Source organism: Vicugna pacos, chromosome 1 (assembly GCF_048564905.1).
Source record: "Vicugna pacos chromosome 1, VicPac4, whole genome shotgun sequence".
In the NCBI taxonomy this organism is placed as follows: Eukaryota; Metazoa; Chordata; class Mammalia; order Artiodactyla; family Camelidae; genus Vicugna; species Vicugna pacos.
In genome coordinates, this window is record NC_132987.1 from 97,096,215 (window position 1) to 97,111,483 (window position 15,269).

The following is a 15,269-nucleotide window of genomic DNA, read 5'->3' on the forward strand; positions in this document are numbered from 1 at the left end:
CCATCATATGTATACCACACAAGGATGTGTGTATCACCTTATCGAGTTTCAAACCCGAATTAACCCAAAGCTGGCTTTTCAGATTCTCATGGAAACCCCGTGTCACCTGAGGACCAAGTCAGCCTTGCTCAGCAGATCTCAGACGTGGTGAAGCAGCCGGCGTTCATCGCAGGCATTGGGGCAGCCTGTTGGATCATCCTTATGGTCTTCAGCATCTGGCTCTATCGACACCGGAAGAAGAGAAATGGGCTGACCAGTACCTATGCAGGTATCAGAAAAGGTATTTGCTCTCCTTTTTTTTTTTTTTTTACTGCATTTACATAACTCTTTATTATAATCTGTGATTCTTGTGGTTCATGATTATATATATCCTCTATTAAATTACTTTAATATATAATGTTTTTCAAAAATGTTTTCATTTTACTGTAATATCTACATATAAACTTCCTCTGGAGTAGCGCTACTACAAATAGGGTTATCAGTTTCAGGCCCAGTTCCTTTAAAACATATTTCACCAAGGTAGGTCTGCACTTGGTTGTGACACCATTCCCTTGCTCTCTTAGGGAATTACTTTATTGCTTTATAATCTGGAGGAAAATTTTTAATCTCCTTGTCACAGGAATTACAGATCCAAGCTTTGGACTGTCATACAACTTTAAAGGGGCTTTGTTGCCCTTTGTGAAGCTAGAGAGATTATTCATAAATAATTATATTTATGACTACTTCTGATTATTTATAAAATATGAAGTGGATTGCTGAATAATATTCAGTTTGTAGAGAGAGGAAGTTTAATACTTTTTTGTTAGATTTGAAGCTGAATTGAATATGTATATTCTGTTAACTAGTGATGGCGATTTTGTTAAAAATGTGTTTACAGTATAGAAAAGAAAGTTTATTTGGCTGCAAATTATTTACAATTTTATGGATGATCTGAATATGCTAAGGATTTTGCAGACACCTTTGCCACATGTTCTCAAAATCTGTAGATTTGTGGCTTTTATTTTTTTATTCGCTAATGAGATTATTAACACTGTCAGACAGATAATCCTCCCACCCTTTCCTCCTCAAATATATTCATCAACTCTGGGCATGAGATCTGGACTGTAGGCAGGGTGATTTTAAGTCCCAATTTCCAGGCCACAGTCCCAATTTAGGTCTTGAATCCAACTAAATTCTTTACAGTGCACCTTTTGCCCTCAAAATTGTCCTGGTTTTGGATGACAAATTATACATTCACCCTAGTTCTATACTTAAGCCTAAGACAACAATTTTGTTTTGCGGTAAAGCAAACTTAAAGAGGATGATCAGTAAACACGTTCCCACTCCCGCCATCACCACCCTTTAAAAAAATTGTCTACATATTTCCTAAGTGAACATTTCCTACATGGCTTGGCCAAGTCATATCTCTGATCTGATTTGATATGGACAAGTCAGAATTTGTTAGTGCTAGCTAGAACTTTTCTCAATGAAAAAAGTTCTATTGAATGTCCCTCTGGACTTGTAAAACAGTCCAGGACAACAGTCTAAAATCTTTGTGCTCTTGGTCATAAGGGGTCTCGGCAAGAAAGAGTCAACACAAAGTCATGACCCACATTATAAAAATAACATGACTGTGCCTCCTGCCTGTAACTCCCCAACAATCTCTTCTTGCACACATTTCCCTTAACGTTATCATTCTTAAGTGTGTTTTTTTAGATAAGTTTTTTTCTGTCTAAGGATGAAGCAAAATGTCAGTATCCCTAACCCTGCATTTGAAATGGAAAATGAGGGCTGGGAGGTTACTGAGAAGAAAGCTGGTGCTAATTACATACACAAAATAAAACAAAGTCAGACACATGTGTTACTATGTAAAACCTTTGACTGAAAAACAATGCTGAGAGGGGTTTGTGGGTGTCTGTGTGCTGTGGAGCTGGCAGCAGCGGGCTGTGGGGAGCTGTGTTTTGAATGAAGAAAAGTGATTAATTAACATCTAGCTGTAGAGTCTCGAATTCTCCAGGAATACTGTCATTTTTTTATTGCAGTGAAGCATGATAGCTGTGTAGTTGTAACAATTTAATGCTCTATGTTGTCTTGAAATCTAAATATATGACATGAAACCCTCTTCCCTCTTGGAATATTTTTCTTTTACTAATGTACTTTAAGCATGCTGGCAAATGCCTATGTGCTTTTTCTGCAAAACCTCTGAAACTAATGTCATTGTCCTTTTAACTATCTTGTGTTGGAGCAGAAATCACAGAACATAATTACAAATGTAATTGGTGAGCATTTGATTCCACTTTCCTCACTTTACCTTGTCAACACTTTTTCATAATTCTGTTTCTATGCAATTTTCTAAAATGCATCCTGAAATCTTAAATTGTCTATGCCCCCAAACAATGCCAGTAATTCTAAGAAAAAAGGACGTGGAATAGTTTAAAGAGATAGATGTGAAAGAGCCTATTGACCTATAAGTCATCAAGCCCGAGTGTGACTTTGGGTAGTAGTGAGCATTTTTAACACTTCCCCACTTCATTTATCTGTAGGTTTGCCCTCTCCTAGACATGCAGTACCCCAGTCCATGTATGCACTATGTACATCCACATAGTGCACCAGCACCACTGGAAAAAAAGGAGTTTATTTTATTATTGGAAGCTTTGAGAATTAAGTTGTCCTTTGGTGTATGAGCTGTAAAAAATATGGCGTTTAGACTGATCTCTTTTCATCTCTCCTGCAATTCCTTAAACTGGGGTTAGCAGTTGGCTAGAAGTACTGACGAGGACCTTTCATTTTTTTTCCCTATGTCCTTGTGACTGTAAATTAGTGTGCAGGCACTCCATTCTTGCTTGAATTGCTTTACTTTCCAATGTATCTTTCTTTATTTTTTTATGAGGACTTGTTACTATGGCTCTGAATATTTGATTGTAGCTAAATTACATTGACTCTCCGAAAAGACATGACTGAAGGAAAACACAATAGAATTCTTAGGACAGAGAGTGCTGTGCAGCAGACGAAGCCCAGTGTATAAACTGGATCCCCAGCAATGAGGGGTTGGTTTTTGTTCTTCCTAGTCCGCTCAGAGATAAAATGGCTGGGTAAGAAGTCACAGTTGTAAAGGATGCTACAGCGTTCTAGTCTGCAACCTCAGTGCTCTAATCCTAAAATAAATTTCTTGGAGACGTTCAAATGTGTAGTGGAAAATACATTTTTGGCAGCTTTTTGATCCACAGAAAGTAGTCAGGATTCTAGTTTGTGTCTATTAAGTGTTTCTTAAAAGCACATTTTTGTCTTCAAGAGAGTAATGTAGATTTCCTTGCTTTCTTTCCCAGGGTCGTGTTTACTTTAAATTAATGTGAAGAGTTTAGAAAAAAAAAAGTCAGCCTCCTCCCTTTATGAAGTGACATGGAAACAGCTCTGGTGTTATCCAACACCTGGGAATGGAAGAGGATAGGAAAAGAGGGGGAGGCAAGGCTGCAACTTTTGAGGTCTGCAGTTCCATTTCAGGCATTATTGATTAGATTAAGATTTATAACCGCAGAGAGTGAAGGTTTTCAGAGGGGCATTATTGTTCTATTGTTTAGCCTCTGGTATGGTATTTAAAAAAAAAAAAAAACGCTTAGCTTACATCTAGAAAGCTTCTAGATGTAAACTATAATGGAGAAATTAAACTTTAAAACTAACTGTTTTTCCTGTCCATTCACAATTTCTATGATGATAGACATGTAGCATTACACTGTTTATGTAATAAGGTGTCAGGCATTTCTTGGCAGTGAAACAGTTCCATTTTATGCTTTTCTTTGTTCCAGTTCTTTCTTTCTTTCCTTCCTTTCTTTCTCTTCCTTTATGTCTCTCTCTCTCCTTCCCTCTTCTCTGTCTCCCACTCCCCCTCTTAATGATGTATGCTAAAGTGTTCCTATTAGTCCTCTTTAATAAGCATTTACTTTCAGATTTCTAGATAAGGTTCAGGCGAGACCCTGATAATTCTTAAGAACCCATTATCCCGTGTTTGGAAATGATTAACAGTAGAGGATTCCTGTTTGCACTAAACAGGACTAAATTGCACCAGACATTGACTAAAGCCATGAGCTGGATCTCTGTTAGTGAATGCAGGGGTCATGCGCAGGCTAGCCCAGCGCAGTCTCACACACCCCGCCCTGTCCCAGAACGTCAGACACTTCAGAGTGGTGCCCGCAGAGACAAGCTTCTTTTTTAACCTCCCGTTTGGTTTTATTCATATATCAAGAGTGTCAGAACTACTGGCTTAGTTATTTACATTTGTTTTATGTTCAGCTGTCTGCTTGATTTATACTAATGTGATATGTTCCCTTTCTCTCTTCAGCTTAATAACTGGTTTATATTTTGTTTTGATTTTTCAGTCCCGTCTTTTACCTTCACACCAACAGGTATATATTTGCGCTTACCCTCCTCCTTCCCTTTGTTAGTTTGGCATGTGTTATACTATTGTGGTTCTGTTTTTATTTCATTTTCTGCCATAAGTTGGGGGAAAGGACTCACAAGGGAAGACAGTGCTTCATTTACTCACGCCAGGCATGCACTCGAGGTAGAAGTGGCTGGTGTTGCTTGTCACCCCCACAATGCAGCCATCTATTCACGACTCCACGTTGCATCAGAGCCTTGTCTGCATGTGTCCCATTAGATAGACACACTGCTTCTACCCTCAGCATGAGTTAACATGCTAATGATCGTACTGATTATTTCAGACTTGGCAGTGCATTTTTTTTCCCTGAACTTAAGCTTTCAGGTTTTCCAACAAAAATTTTTCTCCCTTGCAATTCTCTATCCCCAGAATCAACATTCTTAAAGGGAATCAAACGATCCGGCCCACGTGAAAATAAAACTTCATTTTCCCAAAGTCTGAATCCTAATGTTCTGTTCTGTTGAGTTCCTTTCAAAGTGGGTCCTCTTCTTTCCCATCACCTTTAGCAAAAGATGTACCTGTAGCCTTGCCTCCTCGGTTTTAATCCAGTTATTATAATCACTGGAAGCAGTTATCTCTCCTTAACAGACTCCCAGTTTGGAGTTCTTCTAAGTAGTAGAGTTTGGCAGCTTTTAGAAATGTATTTCTTCTTAGAAAATGTGTCTGTATTTACAGAAAAGCTAATATTCTTAATCCCTTGCCTAACTACGTGCAAATCATTTTTTTGTTATGGCTAAATTTTTATGCCCATCATTTATTAAGCTAAGAATGCTCTCAAGAGCATTGTAATATATTTTCACCATACATACATACAAAATATATTTTCACCATGTCTGATGAAAATACAATGAGAAGGGTTTTCACAAGCCACGGTAAACAAATAGGTCGCATTAATTAATAGTCACAACTTAGTTTACATCTTAGTGTGTGGAGAGAAAGAAGGTTTATTTTAACATTTATCTTTTTCTTACTGGTACTCATACTTCTGGGACAATGGTCTGGCAGGGTTTTGTTCCCCTAATTTAAGATTCCTCTTATATAAAATCATGAAATTACATGATCTAATAGTAAAATCAAAATGGAAATCTATGAGAATATGAATGTACAAATGTGTAATTGTTGTATTTAATACAAGTATACCGAAGTCTGCTTTTGCTTAATTCTCAATCTTGTTGGCACATTAAGAAAATAAGAAAAATATATTTAAATTCATACCGTCTTAAAAAAAATACTAGTTGAATCAGAAATCTGCTACTTCCTGTGATGATTTTTGCAGTGTTTCTCAGTAGAAAGGGAAAAGACATCCCATTTGAAAAATATGCTTATGAATGTCATAGCTTTTGATACATAAACACAAACATTATTAACTCATCCTTTTTCTTTTTCTGTAACATTCTAGTAACGTATCAGAGAGGAGGCGAAGCTGTGAGCAGTGGAGGGAGGTAATTATCTTGCTTGTTTTATAGATTCTAAGGGGAATTCCAGATATTTCTTCTTGTCTTCCTCTACGACATCACTTTCTTTGCTGAAAAAGTTTAACCTAAAGGTGGAGTTTGTTTCATGTGGGTTCTGGCCTACAGAAGTCTCACCGAGACGGAATGAATTACTCGAGACTCTGGAAAAAGTCAAGAGAGCGAGAGGGCGTCGGGAGCCAGTCTTTTAGAAAAGTTCCATTCTGCTGTGCTGTAGAATCAAATTTGTTGACGCACAAATGCCCGTTACTGACTGGAGTTGGGAGCTGCTGCATCTTAGTCAGTGGACACCAGAGGGAGCACTTTCACCAGAGAAGACAGACTTGCTGATTTAGCAGATGATTAAAAGGAGTTAAAGTAATTAAGCGATGGCATTTATGAAGATGAAGAAATACAGCTAGTTAACAGATAGAAAGAAAAAGTGTTCATTTGGAAACCTGCTGAACACAGCACTGGCTCATAAGTTACAGGTTATGTTTGTTTGTTCTTGTTATGAACACAACATAACTCAGCTCTCCATTTGCAGAGAAATACGGTGAAATAAAAGGAGAATCTAGGTAGCTTATTAACACGGAGAGTGTTTTTTGCTAATTAAAGTGAACCTCAATCCTACATTTATGATTTTTTTAGTAATTATTATTCAGTGAACTTTAATATATTCACAGAGAAATCACAAATTGATGTGACAGGCAGCTGAAAGGGGCTGAAAGAAGGTGTAAGTTACATGAACCAAGCTTCGGGATTTTTTCATAAACAGCAACTTCTCGCTTAAAGTGTAAGAAAAAAAAATCTTTCAACAAAACCATTTTGTAATTCAAATTCAGTTAACTTACCGAGTTCCCTGCTTTGTACAGTTAGATAATGTGGTTGCTACTGGAAGAGATAAAAATAAGTAAGATATTATTCCTGAATCTGAAGAACATGCCATCTGATGATAAAATGAATGAATCTGGTACATGACAAAGAGTGGTGAAAAAATACGTTGACCACCTTTAGCAAATGCTGCACAAATTAGACACGAAGCACTAATCTTTTCTTTCCTGGGTACTGCTGCTAGCTTCCTGTGAAACAAAGCCAGCCCCGGAAACACCCCAAAGCTAAGGAGGTCTTCATGAGGAGTAAATCCACTTGATTCAGGAATTAAACCAGGGCGTGTTTTTGCATCCAGGGAAATTCCATCTAAATCACAGCCTAGACACTCGTGAAACAGCCCCTGGCGTAAGAACATTCTCGTGGATAAATCTGGAGTGCCTGATGATACAGCCAACTCTCTCCATGTGTATATTCATGACTGTAGACTTTGGCTTTCTCATTAATCAGAGCATAGGAAATGCTGCTGAGCACCTCTGTGTGTTCTGTCCCAGCCGCTGTGCCGGGGCAGGTGCACAGACCTGCAGTCTCTTACACACACACACACACACACACACGTATAAAATAGAAGTCTGGTTCCTGCTCTAAAGGAATTTACAACCTAGATAGACCAAGTTATGAAGGAAGAAATGATAGGGATCTCGAGGTCCCAAATGCCAGCTTCTTCAGCAGGACTGAAAAATTACAGAGTTCCTGAACTATCTGTCCATTTGGCTCACTTTATCGTCATCCAGAATTAACCTTTTAAATGTAACAGTAGTGTAACAGTGAAACAGATATATTTTAAATATCTAATAGAAGTGATCTTTTTACCAAACCAAATGATAAAAGATGCTGGAATTTGACAGAGGCAACAGTTAAGTAAAGATCTTAGAGTCGGTGCTCAAAATGACAGTTACATACACAATTTTAAATTTATTTATTCATCAAACATATTTTTTGAATACCTACAATGTGACAGACACTGTTCTAGCTGCTTGGGATGCATCAGTGAGCAAAGGCAATAAAAGTTTCTATCCTGTGAACCTTACATTTTGTGGGGGAGATAGAAGGTAAATAATAAGCATTTAAAAAAAAAAAAAAAGACAACACTGTTACTTCAGCAGTTGATGAGTGCTTTGGAAAAAAATAGGACAGGATAAGAGATCAGGAATGCATTAGGAACAGGTCTCATTTCCTAGCCATTTGTGAGTGTGAATGTGTGTGTATGTGTGTGTGGTATGTACGTTCTGTGACCCAGTGTGCTATGAGAATGGGCCAGACTCCTGTCCTCACTTCTCCAATGTCATCCCTTTTTTTTTTCTTTTTAAAAAAAAATTTTTTTTAGGGGGGGTAATTAGGTTTATTTACTTATTTAATGGAGGTACTGGGGATTGAATCCAGGATCTTGTGCATGCTAAGCATATGCTTCAAATGTCATCTTTAAACACTGGATTCTCTCGGGCATCTCAGACTGTGAGTCCTCACTGGGCCTCCCACCCCGTTTGGTTAATGACACCCAAGTCAAAATGTTCAAGTCATCCTCTTTCCTGCATCCATTACTGCATTTTGTTGATCCTACCTTTTACTCTCTTCACTATCACTACATTGTTTCACTGAAAGCTCTTTTTCTCCCTTGCCTTATCTGTTACAAAAGCTCCCAACAGTCCTACCTTCATCTACCTTCATTAGCGCTACTTCCTGTTAACTCCTTTTGCCCATTGGAGCCAGAATGAAATTTTGAAATGCGTGTTGATCATGTCTTTGAGCTGCTGAAGATCTCATTTTGCAGTGGAACCCACCACGCTTAAAAGATTAGGTCCAAAGTGGGCAGAGCGTGTAAAGCCCATAACCTCTAGGGTTCGGCAAGCTCACTTCATGCCTCTGTGTGCCACACCGTACAACCCACTGTGTCACATCCACCTGCCATTCACCAGTATTGCATTCTCTGCTATGTCCTTATTTTTTGTTTTTGTGTTTGGTTTTTTGGGGGCGGGGAGAATTAGGTTTCTTCATGTATTTTTAAATTAATTTTTATTTATTTATTTTTTTTAGTGGAGGTACTGGGGATTGAACCCAGGACCTTCTGCATGCTAAACACACAACCTACCACTGAGCTATACCCTCCCTCTCTTCTATGTCCTTACTACACCACCCTGGAATGTGTGCCCCCTCCCCTTGTTAGTGTGTTGTGGTTCATCTGCTGTGTCCTCCATGAACTCTTTGTGCTGTATGAATACCGCAGATGAGCATCTAATATGAGGTAATGCAGTTATCTTTTGTTTATATCAAGGGTCAGCAAATTATGGCTCTTGGGCCAAATCGGGTCTGCCACCTGTTTTTGTGAATAGATTTATTAAAATACAGGCAGACTCATTTGTTTGTATATTGTCTATGACTGCTTTCCCACTACAATGGCAGAGTTGAATAGTTGTAGCAAAAAATTTGTCCTGCAAAGCCTAAAATGGTTACCCTCTGATCCTTTATAGAAATAGTTATACCAACTCCTGGCCTAAATGATTGTCTCTCACAATAGAATGTGAGAGCCTGGCATGTGGAGGTTATGTGATTTACTAATCAATAATTAAACACGTGAATTTTTGTAGTGCAATAAATGTAGTTTATTAGATTATATCCATAAATTCAATACATGAATTACTGACCTTTGAAAAATATCACCAAAAAGTATCTAAGAAAGGAAAGGATGAGCAATTTATTAAAGAAATGAATGCCACAAGACTTGAGTTCAATCCTTGATGACTTTAAAGAAAATTTTGGGTGCTGGGCATTTTCCTCTAATAAAGGGGAAGGTTGGGTGTGAGAGCTCTTCTGGTTCTCAAAATTGTGAATTTAGCTGAAGAGAAAAGGATGGTTGCGGTAAGCAAAGAGCCCTCTCTTGAACTGGAAAAGGGCAGAGGACTTTCAGTGTAACGCAGAGAAGGGTCATGGAAATATTAAATAGCCGTTTCTATTTGTTTGTTTCCCGTACCTCACACATCCGCATCACATCTTCCCAAAAACCCCAAACAAAAGAAACAAAAATAAACTAACAAAAACCTAATTAAAATCCAAACAATAGCATAAACAAGGAAACAGCAGAGAAAGCCTGAAGAGAGCAGTAGGAAAGGCAGGCTGACCAGGTGGAAGATGTCAAGAGCACATTTCCTGGCCGTGGGAGGTGAGGAAGAAACAGAGCTCAAACCCTGCCTCTCTCTAAAGGACTGACCACTCTCGGATCTGTCCCTCGCTTCTTCCTGGGCTTCAGAACTCTCTCACGCTATCAGTGGAAAGAAGAGACAGCCCCTGGGCAACCTGTACTGCCAAGCCCCTTGAGCGTTTTCCCCAGCCCAGCCCCTTGAGCATTTTCTCCAGCCTGTGGTCCCTCTGGTATTTTATTTCATGGCTTAGGAGTTCAGATAGGTTTGGGGCATTATTTTGTTGTTTCGGGTTTTTTGTTTTTGTCTGTTTTTTCTTGGAGTGAGTGATTGGAATATCGGAGTAGGAGCAGAGGAATGGAAGGTAATTGCCACGTAATTATTTAAATGTGTTTGTCCTTTTTTCCTTTGTGACACAGAACTGTTCCCTTAATATGAACTGAAAGATAAATATGGTTTTTGCGAGCCCTAGTGTCTTCCTTTCCCTGATAGTGCCTTTTTGAAGACAAGGAAGAAACAGGCAAAACTCAGATAGATATATTAGCATGAAAATGTAACGACTAATATATGGAGATACATATATATATGTATAATGTGATTCTATTTTTATACATATATGTAAAATGTGGTAACATATAATGTTGTGACACATATTAATCATTATAACCAGCACTGTGTCTTGCTTCTGATTCATTTCTTATTTTTGGGCAACTAAGTCTGTCTCAGACACACTGGATCATCTTAAATGCATAAAGATAGCTTGCGCTAACACCCTTATCAGAGTTGCTTCATAGAACCTTGACTTCCTTAGAGTTTCTGAAATACACACATGGCACTTTAAGATGCATTCTGGGCCACTAATCATGATTCATCTTCATCCCTAAATAATTAGCACTCCAAACACAAGTATGAACTGAAAGCTAGGATGGTACTTGTTAGTCCTACCTCCTACGAATCTGAAAAGTTCTTTCAGTCTCTGATGATATCAAAACGTTTACTTTAAAAGTGTCTTTCTAGGGGAATCACAGTAGCATGAAAATATTGTCTGTTACTTTTGAAACATGTAAGTCAGGCTGTGGAAAATTTCCGCTTGACCCGTACTTCCAACATCCCATAATATTTCTACAGTGTCACATATGGAGATTTACTTTTAATAACTTCTGTAGTGATAACACACTTGGTTTCAGTTCAAGAGAAAATAAGAAAAGCTAAAGATTACTAAATGCAGAATTTCTATAAGCAACATCTATTTCAAAGGCTCTGGATATCTGTGATACAGCTTGCATTTAAATGTTTTAAATTTCAACAGTTCAGCAACATTGCTCTTCAAAGCATATTTTTATCAGCAATTTTTATAGTAAATTTGTTCAGTTATAAAAGCATTATTCTGAATTTTAAGACTTCAGATATTTCCCCAGTCTTCCTTTTGTTAAGAATGAGGGTTTTAGGAAATTTCAGTGCCCTCCAGTATATGTGTTCATAGCATCCTGAATTAAAGTGTAGATTCTAGAGCTGGGCTACTTGGGGTTGAAGCCCAAATCTGCCACTCACACACTTCGTGTAACCAGGCACAAGTTTCTTAACCTCTCTCAGGCTTCTGTTTCCTCTTATGTAAAATTTGGATAATAATAGTAACTGCTTTGTAGAATTGTCATAAGGATTAAGTGAATTAATACATGTAAAGGACTCAGAACAATACCTCACACATTGTAAGCAAAAGGGTAAATATTTATTTTTATTACAGATATATATACACATATTTGTATGCAGATACATAATTATAAATCCATATTCTTCACTTGAAGTGAATTATTTCTCAAATAACCATCATTTGCATGGTAAGTTTCCTCAGTTGACTCTCTGTGTGTCAGAATAGGGACCATGGAGAGTGCAATGTTCTTGCTTCCCAGGTAAATGAGAAGCATGGTTATTGCACTTTAACAAAGAAAATGGAACCATGAAGAAAGTCTTGGCAGAATCTGTGGTGCCAGTCTGTTTATTGTGGACCTGACAGTGTATCATGCATCCTCACCTCTTCTGCTGAATCATCAAACGGAGCCAGTGTTGGAAAAGGACGCCAGGATTGCCACTCCTGGGCTCCAGCTGCATCTCTGGCACTGACAGTCCAGGACTCGCGTTTATAACTGCTGATGTACTTTGCACTCTCAGTGCACAGTGAAAGAGGATCAACATCTTCCGTGCCCCCAAAAACATGAATGCTGACATTTCTTATAGTGGATATCTTTGTTTTACCTGATTTTATTCAGTTGCTTTCCTTTGTTTACTTAGGGATTCATGGCATTTTACATTGTCACCATCAGAAAATGTTGACAAGCTTACAGAACTGTGCTCTGAAACACTGATGAGGCTCTCTGCAAAATGTCACAGAGCCCCAACCCACTATCTGTGAAACACGGTTTTGAAGGAAAGTATGCATATGTGCTCAGTGAAGGATCCATTATCTACATAAAGGAGCTTGTTCCATTTTTTTTAACGAATTTGTGAGAAGAATCGTAATTTTCAAATGGGTCAAAAATTAAGAAATGCGAACTGTCTTAGCTAGCTTATTCTTTAAGCTACTAAAACACTGAAAAATATATGTATCCGTTTTTTAGATTCCATGTTTGATTTTTAGTCACTGTGACCGAAAGCAGAGTAGAGCCTTACAAATGGTGCAATAATTTAAGTCTCTGCCAGTTTACAATGTAATGGTTATAAAAACCGAGGCATGTCCCAGAACATTAACATTACAGTTGCCTTGCCTGTAAAATAAAAGGAATTATAGTATCATTCAGCATAGGTGACCAAATTATTTGTGAAAATGATGAGATGAAGAATTTGTTGGATTTCTGGGGAGGAAATATTATTTGCTCCTTATATAACATTTACTTTTACATATTTTTTTTTTCTTTAGGCCAGGACTTCTCAACATCAGTGAACCTGCCACACAGCCCTGGCTGGCAGACACGTGGCCTAACACTGGGAACAACCACAATGACTGCTCCATCAACTGCTGCACTGCAGGCAATGGAAACAGTGACAGCAACCTGACCACATACAGTCGCCCAGGTTAGAGACATGCAGACAGCTGGATGTGCAGGCTTGGCGTTGTTAGAAACAAGCCATCAGGAGCGAACTTTCCTTCCCTTCTCCCTAAATTAGAAGGGAAATTTAATCAACATTTTCTTGAAATATTGACCATTGTTTAGCAAACTAGCCTGATTCAACTGTTTTCTTCATCTCAAACCTCCACACCTCACCCTCCACCCAAAAATATTTCCTAGTATGCAACGGGAGAGTAAGAGTATAAATTCTAGAATAGATAGCAAATAAGGACAAAAAAATGAAACTAAGTGAAGTATTCATCTTCATAAGAATGTACATAATTATAACTTTAAATGCAATTATTTATTTTTAAGATTTTAGGAATAGAGCAGATCAAAAGATTGATAAATCCATAGTTTGAGTGAACCAAATTCTTTAATAGCAGTAACAATGATAATAATAATAATTGTATGGCTGCAAAACCAGATCATTTTAAGTGAAAGCTGAGTGGAACTCAAAATTAGATTTTTATATCATACTGGTAAATCCTGAGGCTACGAGAAATGTATATCTTTTGCAGGTATGTATACTAATACTATTTTTGTATGGAGTCTTTTTAGCTCAGAAATATATGTGAGTAAATTACTCTGCTAAATTTTCATGCTAAAACATGACAGTAAAATTTGGATATAGAGGATGCAATATTCAAGGGAATACACAGAAAATTACAAATAATGTCTTACAAAAAAAAACCTTTCAACATTCATTCACAGTATAGGAGATATAAAAAGAATCATAAAGAATCAAAATGTATGCCTATAGAAGTAAAATAACCCATGGAATTAAGGAAATGGAAATAGAAAATAGCATTCAAGTAAAAAATGTGGTGCACTGTAAAGAACAAATCTTAGTCTCCATTGGATATGGATATGGAAATGATAAAGCCATGTGACCAAGTCCATGTTCTTCAGAAGTCCGTATTCTAGTTGGTTGGATAGATAAGTGCTCACATAGTTATAAATAAAAGAAAGATTATGCTGAGCCCAATAAGAGAGAAAAACTGACAATACCCATTTAAATTAATATGTAGAGCTGTGTTGTCTAATACAGTAGCCTTTGGCTTCAGGTGGCTATTAAAATTTAAATTAAATAAAATACCATTTGAAATTCAGTTCCTCATTTGCATTAGCCACATTTCAAGTGCTCAGGAGCACATGTGGCTAGTGGCGGCTGTATTAGACAGTGCAGAATAGCACATGCCCATTATCTCAGAAGGTTCGATTGAATAACACTCTAGAAAGATTGGCAAAGAAAAGTGAGATTGCCAAAGCCATACTGCCTTTAATAATATTGCTTTGCCACTGTTATACAAATTTTAATTCCTAGAAATTAGAAATAAGAATTACTAAACGCCAGATGACTCAAACACCCCTGATCCCTGATCATTTATTGTTGAAATTCAGAGTAGTTGAATTCAGTAGGATAGAGAAGTTGCAAATTCTTCTTAGAACTATATTAATTTTTACGGCTTTTACAGGGACCATGTTCGTTTATCATTTTTTAGGATATCCAGTTGAAAACTAATCTTCAAGGTGACCTGTTAGTATTGCTGCCACTATGATTAAAATAGTGGCATTTTTACTATTGGAACCTGACTAATTTCTCACCTAAAAGATGTTTTAATTTTGAATGATGATTTTAGTTCTTCCTGCTTTTAATATTTTCAACTGCAGGCTTTAAGTATTTCTATATAAGTTATTTCATTCTCAAATATTTAAATGGAGGGAAAATTAGAGTAAAATGGAAATATTAGATATATTAGCAATTATTCAGGTGTTATTTGATTAAATTGTCCTGGCTACCATGATTTATTTTGCCATCATTATTGTCATTTTACACTTCTTGGGGTGTTATTATGAAACCATGAAAAATGATTATATAACATCCTTTCCTCATAATGATTATCCTGCATAACCAACAAAAAAAAGTAATCAAATTTTCCTGAGCATTATTTACTATCAGTTTCCCTCTGTTCCTCATATTTTTTTTGGTTTGGGGGGCGGTCTGGATTCTCAACCTATAAGCTTTGTTCCATTGCTTCAAGAACTAACTAGTAGCATCAAATAGTTCAGTAACTCCAGTTTGGAAAATTTTAAATTGACACATAAAGATATTCATGTACATATTATTTTACTGCAATTTCTAGTAAAGGGATTGTTAAAGGAAAATTATGTAATTGTTTGAATTGAGCGTATTATTTACTACATAACAGCAGCAGAAGTTCAGAGTTATTTAGTCTCCATATAAATTATGTGTGTCCTCCCTTGTTCCCTC

The 15,269-nt window shown here is 37.2% G+C and overlaps 1 protein-coding gene across 1 annotated transcript in view; it reads left to right on the top strand.

Annotated features, from left to right (window-relative positions):
- ROBO1 (roundabout guidance receptor 1) overlaps positions 1–15,269 on the top strand; it is a 380,724-nt gene that overhangs the window by 328,348 nt on the left and 37,107 nt on the right. The window contains exons 18-21 of the mRNA XM_031672309.2: positions 83–280; positions 4,353–4,379; positions 5,814–5,856; positions 12,805–12,959. Coding sequence (XP_031528169.1) covers positions 83–280; positions 4,353–4,379; positions 5,814–5,856; positions 12,805–12,959 — 423 coding nt within the window. The remainder of the gene's footprint in view (positions 1–82; positions 281–4,352; positions 4,380–5,813; positions 5,857–12,804; positions 12,960–15,269) is intronic.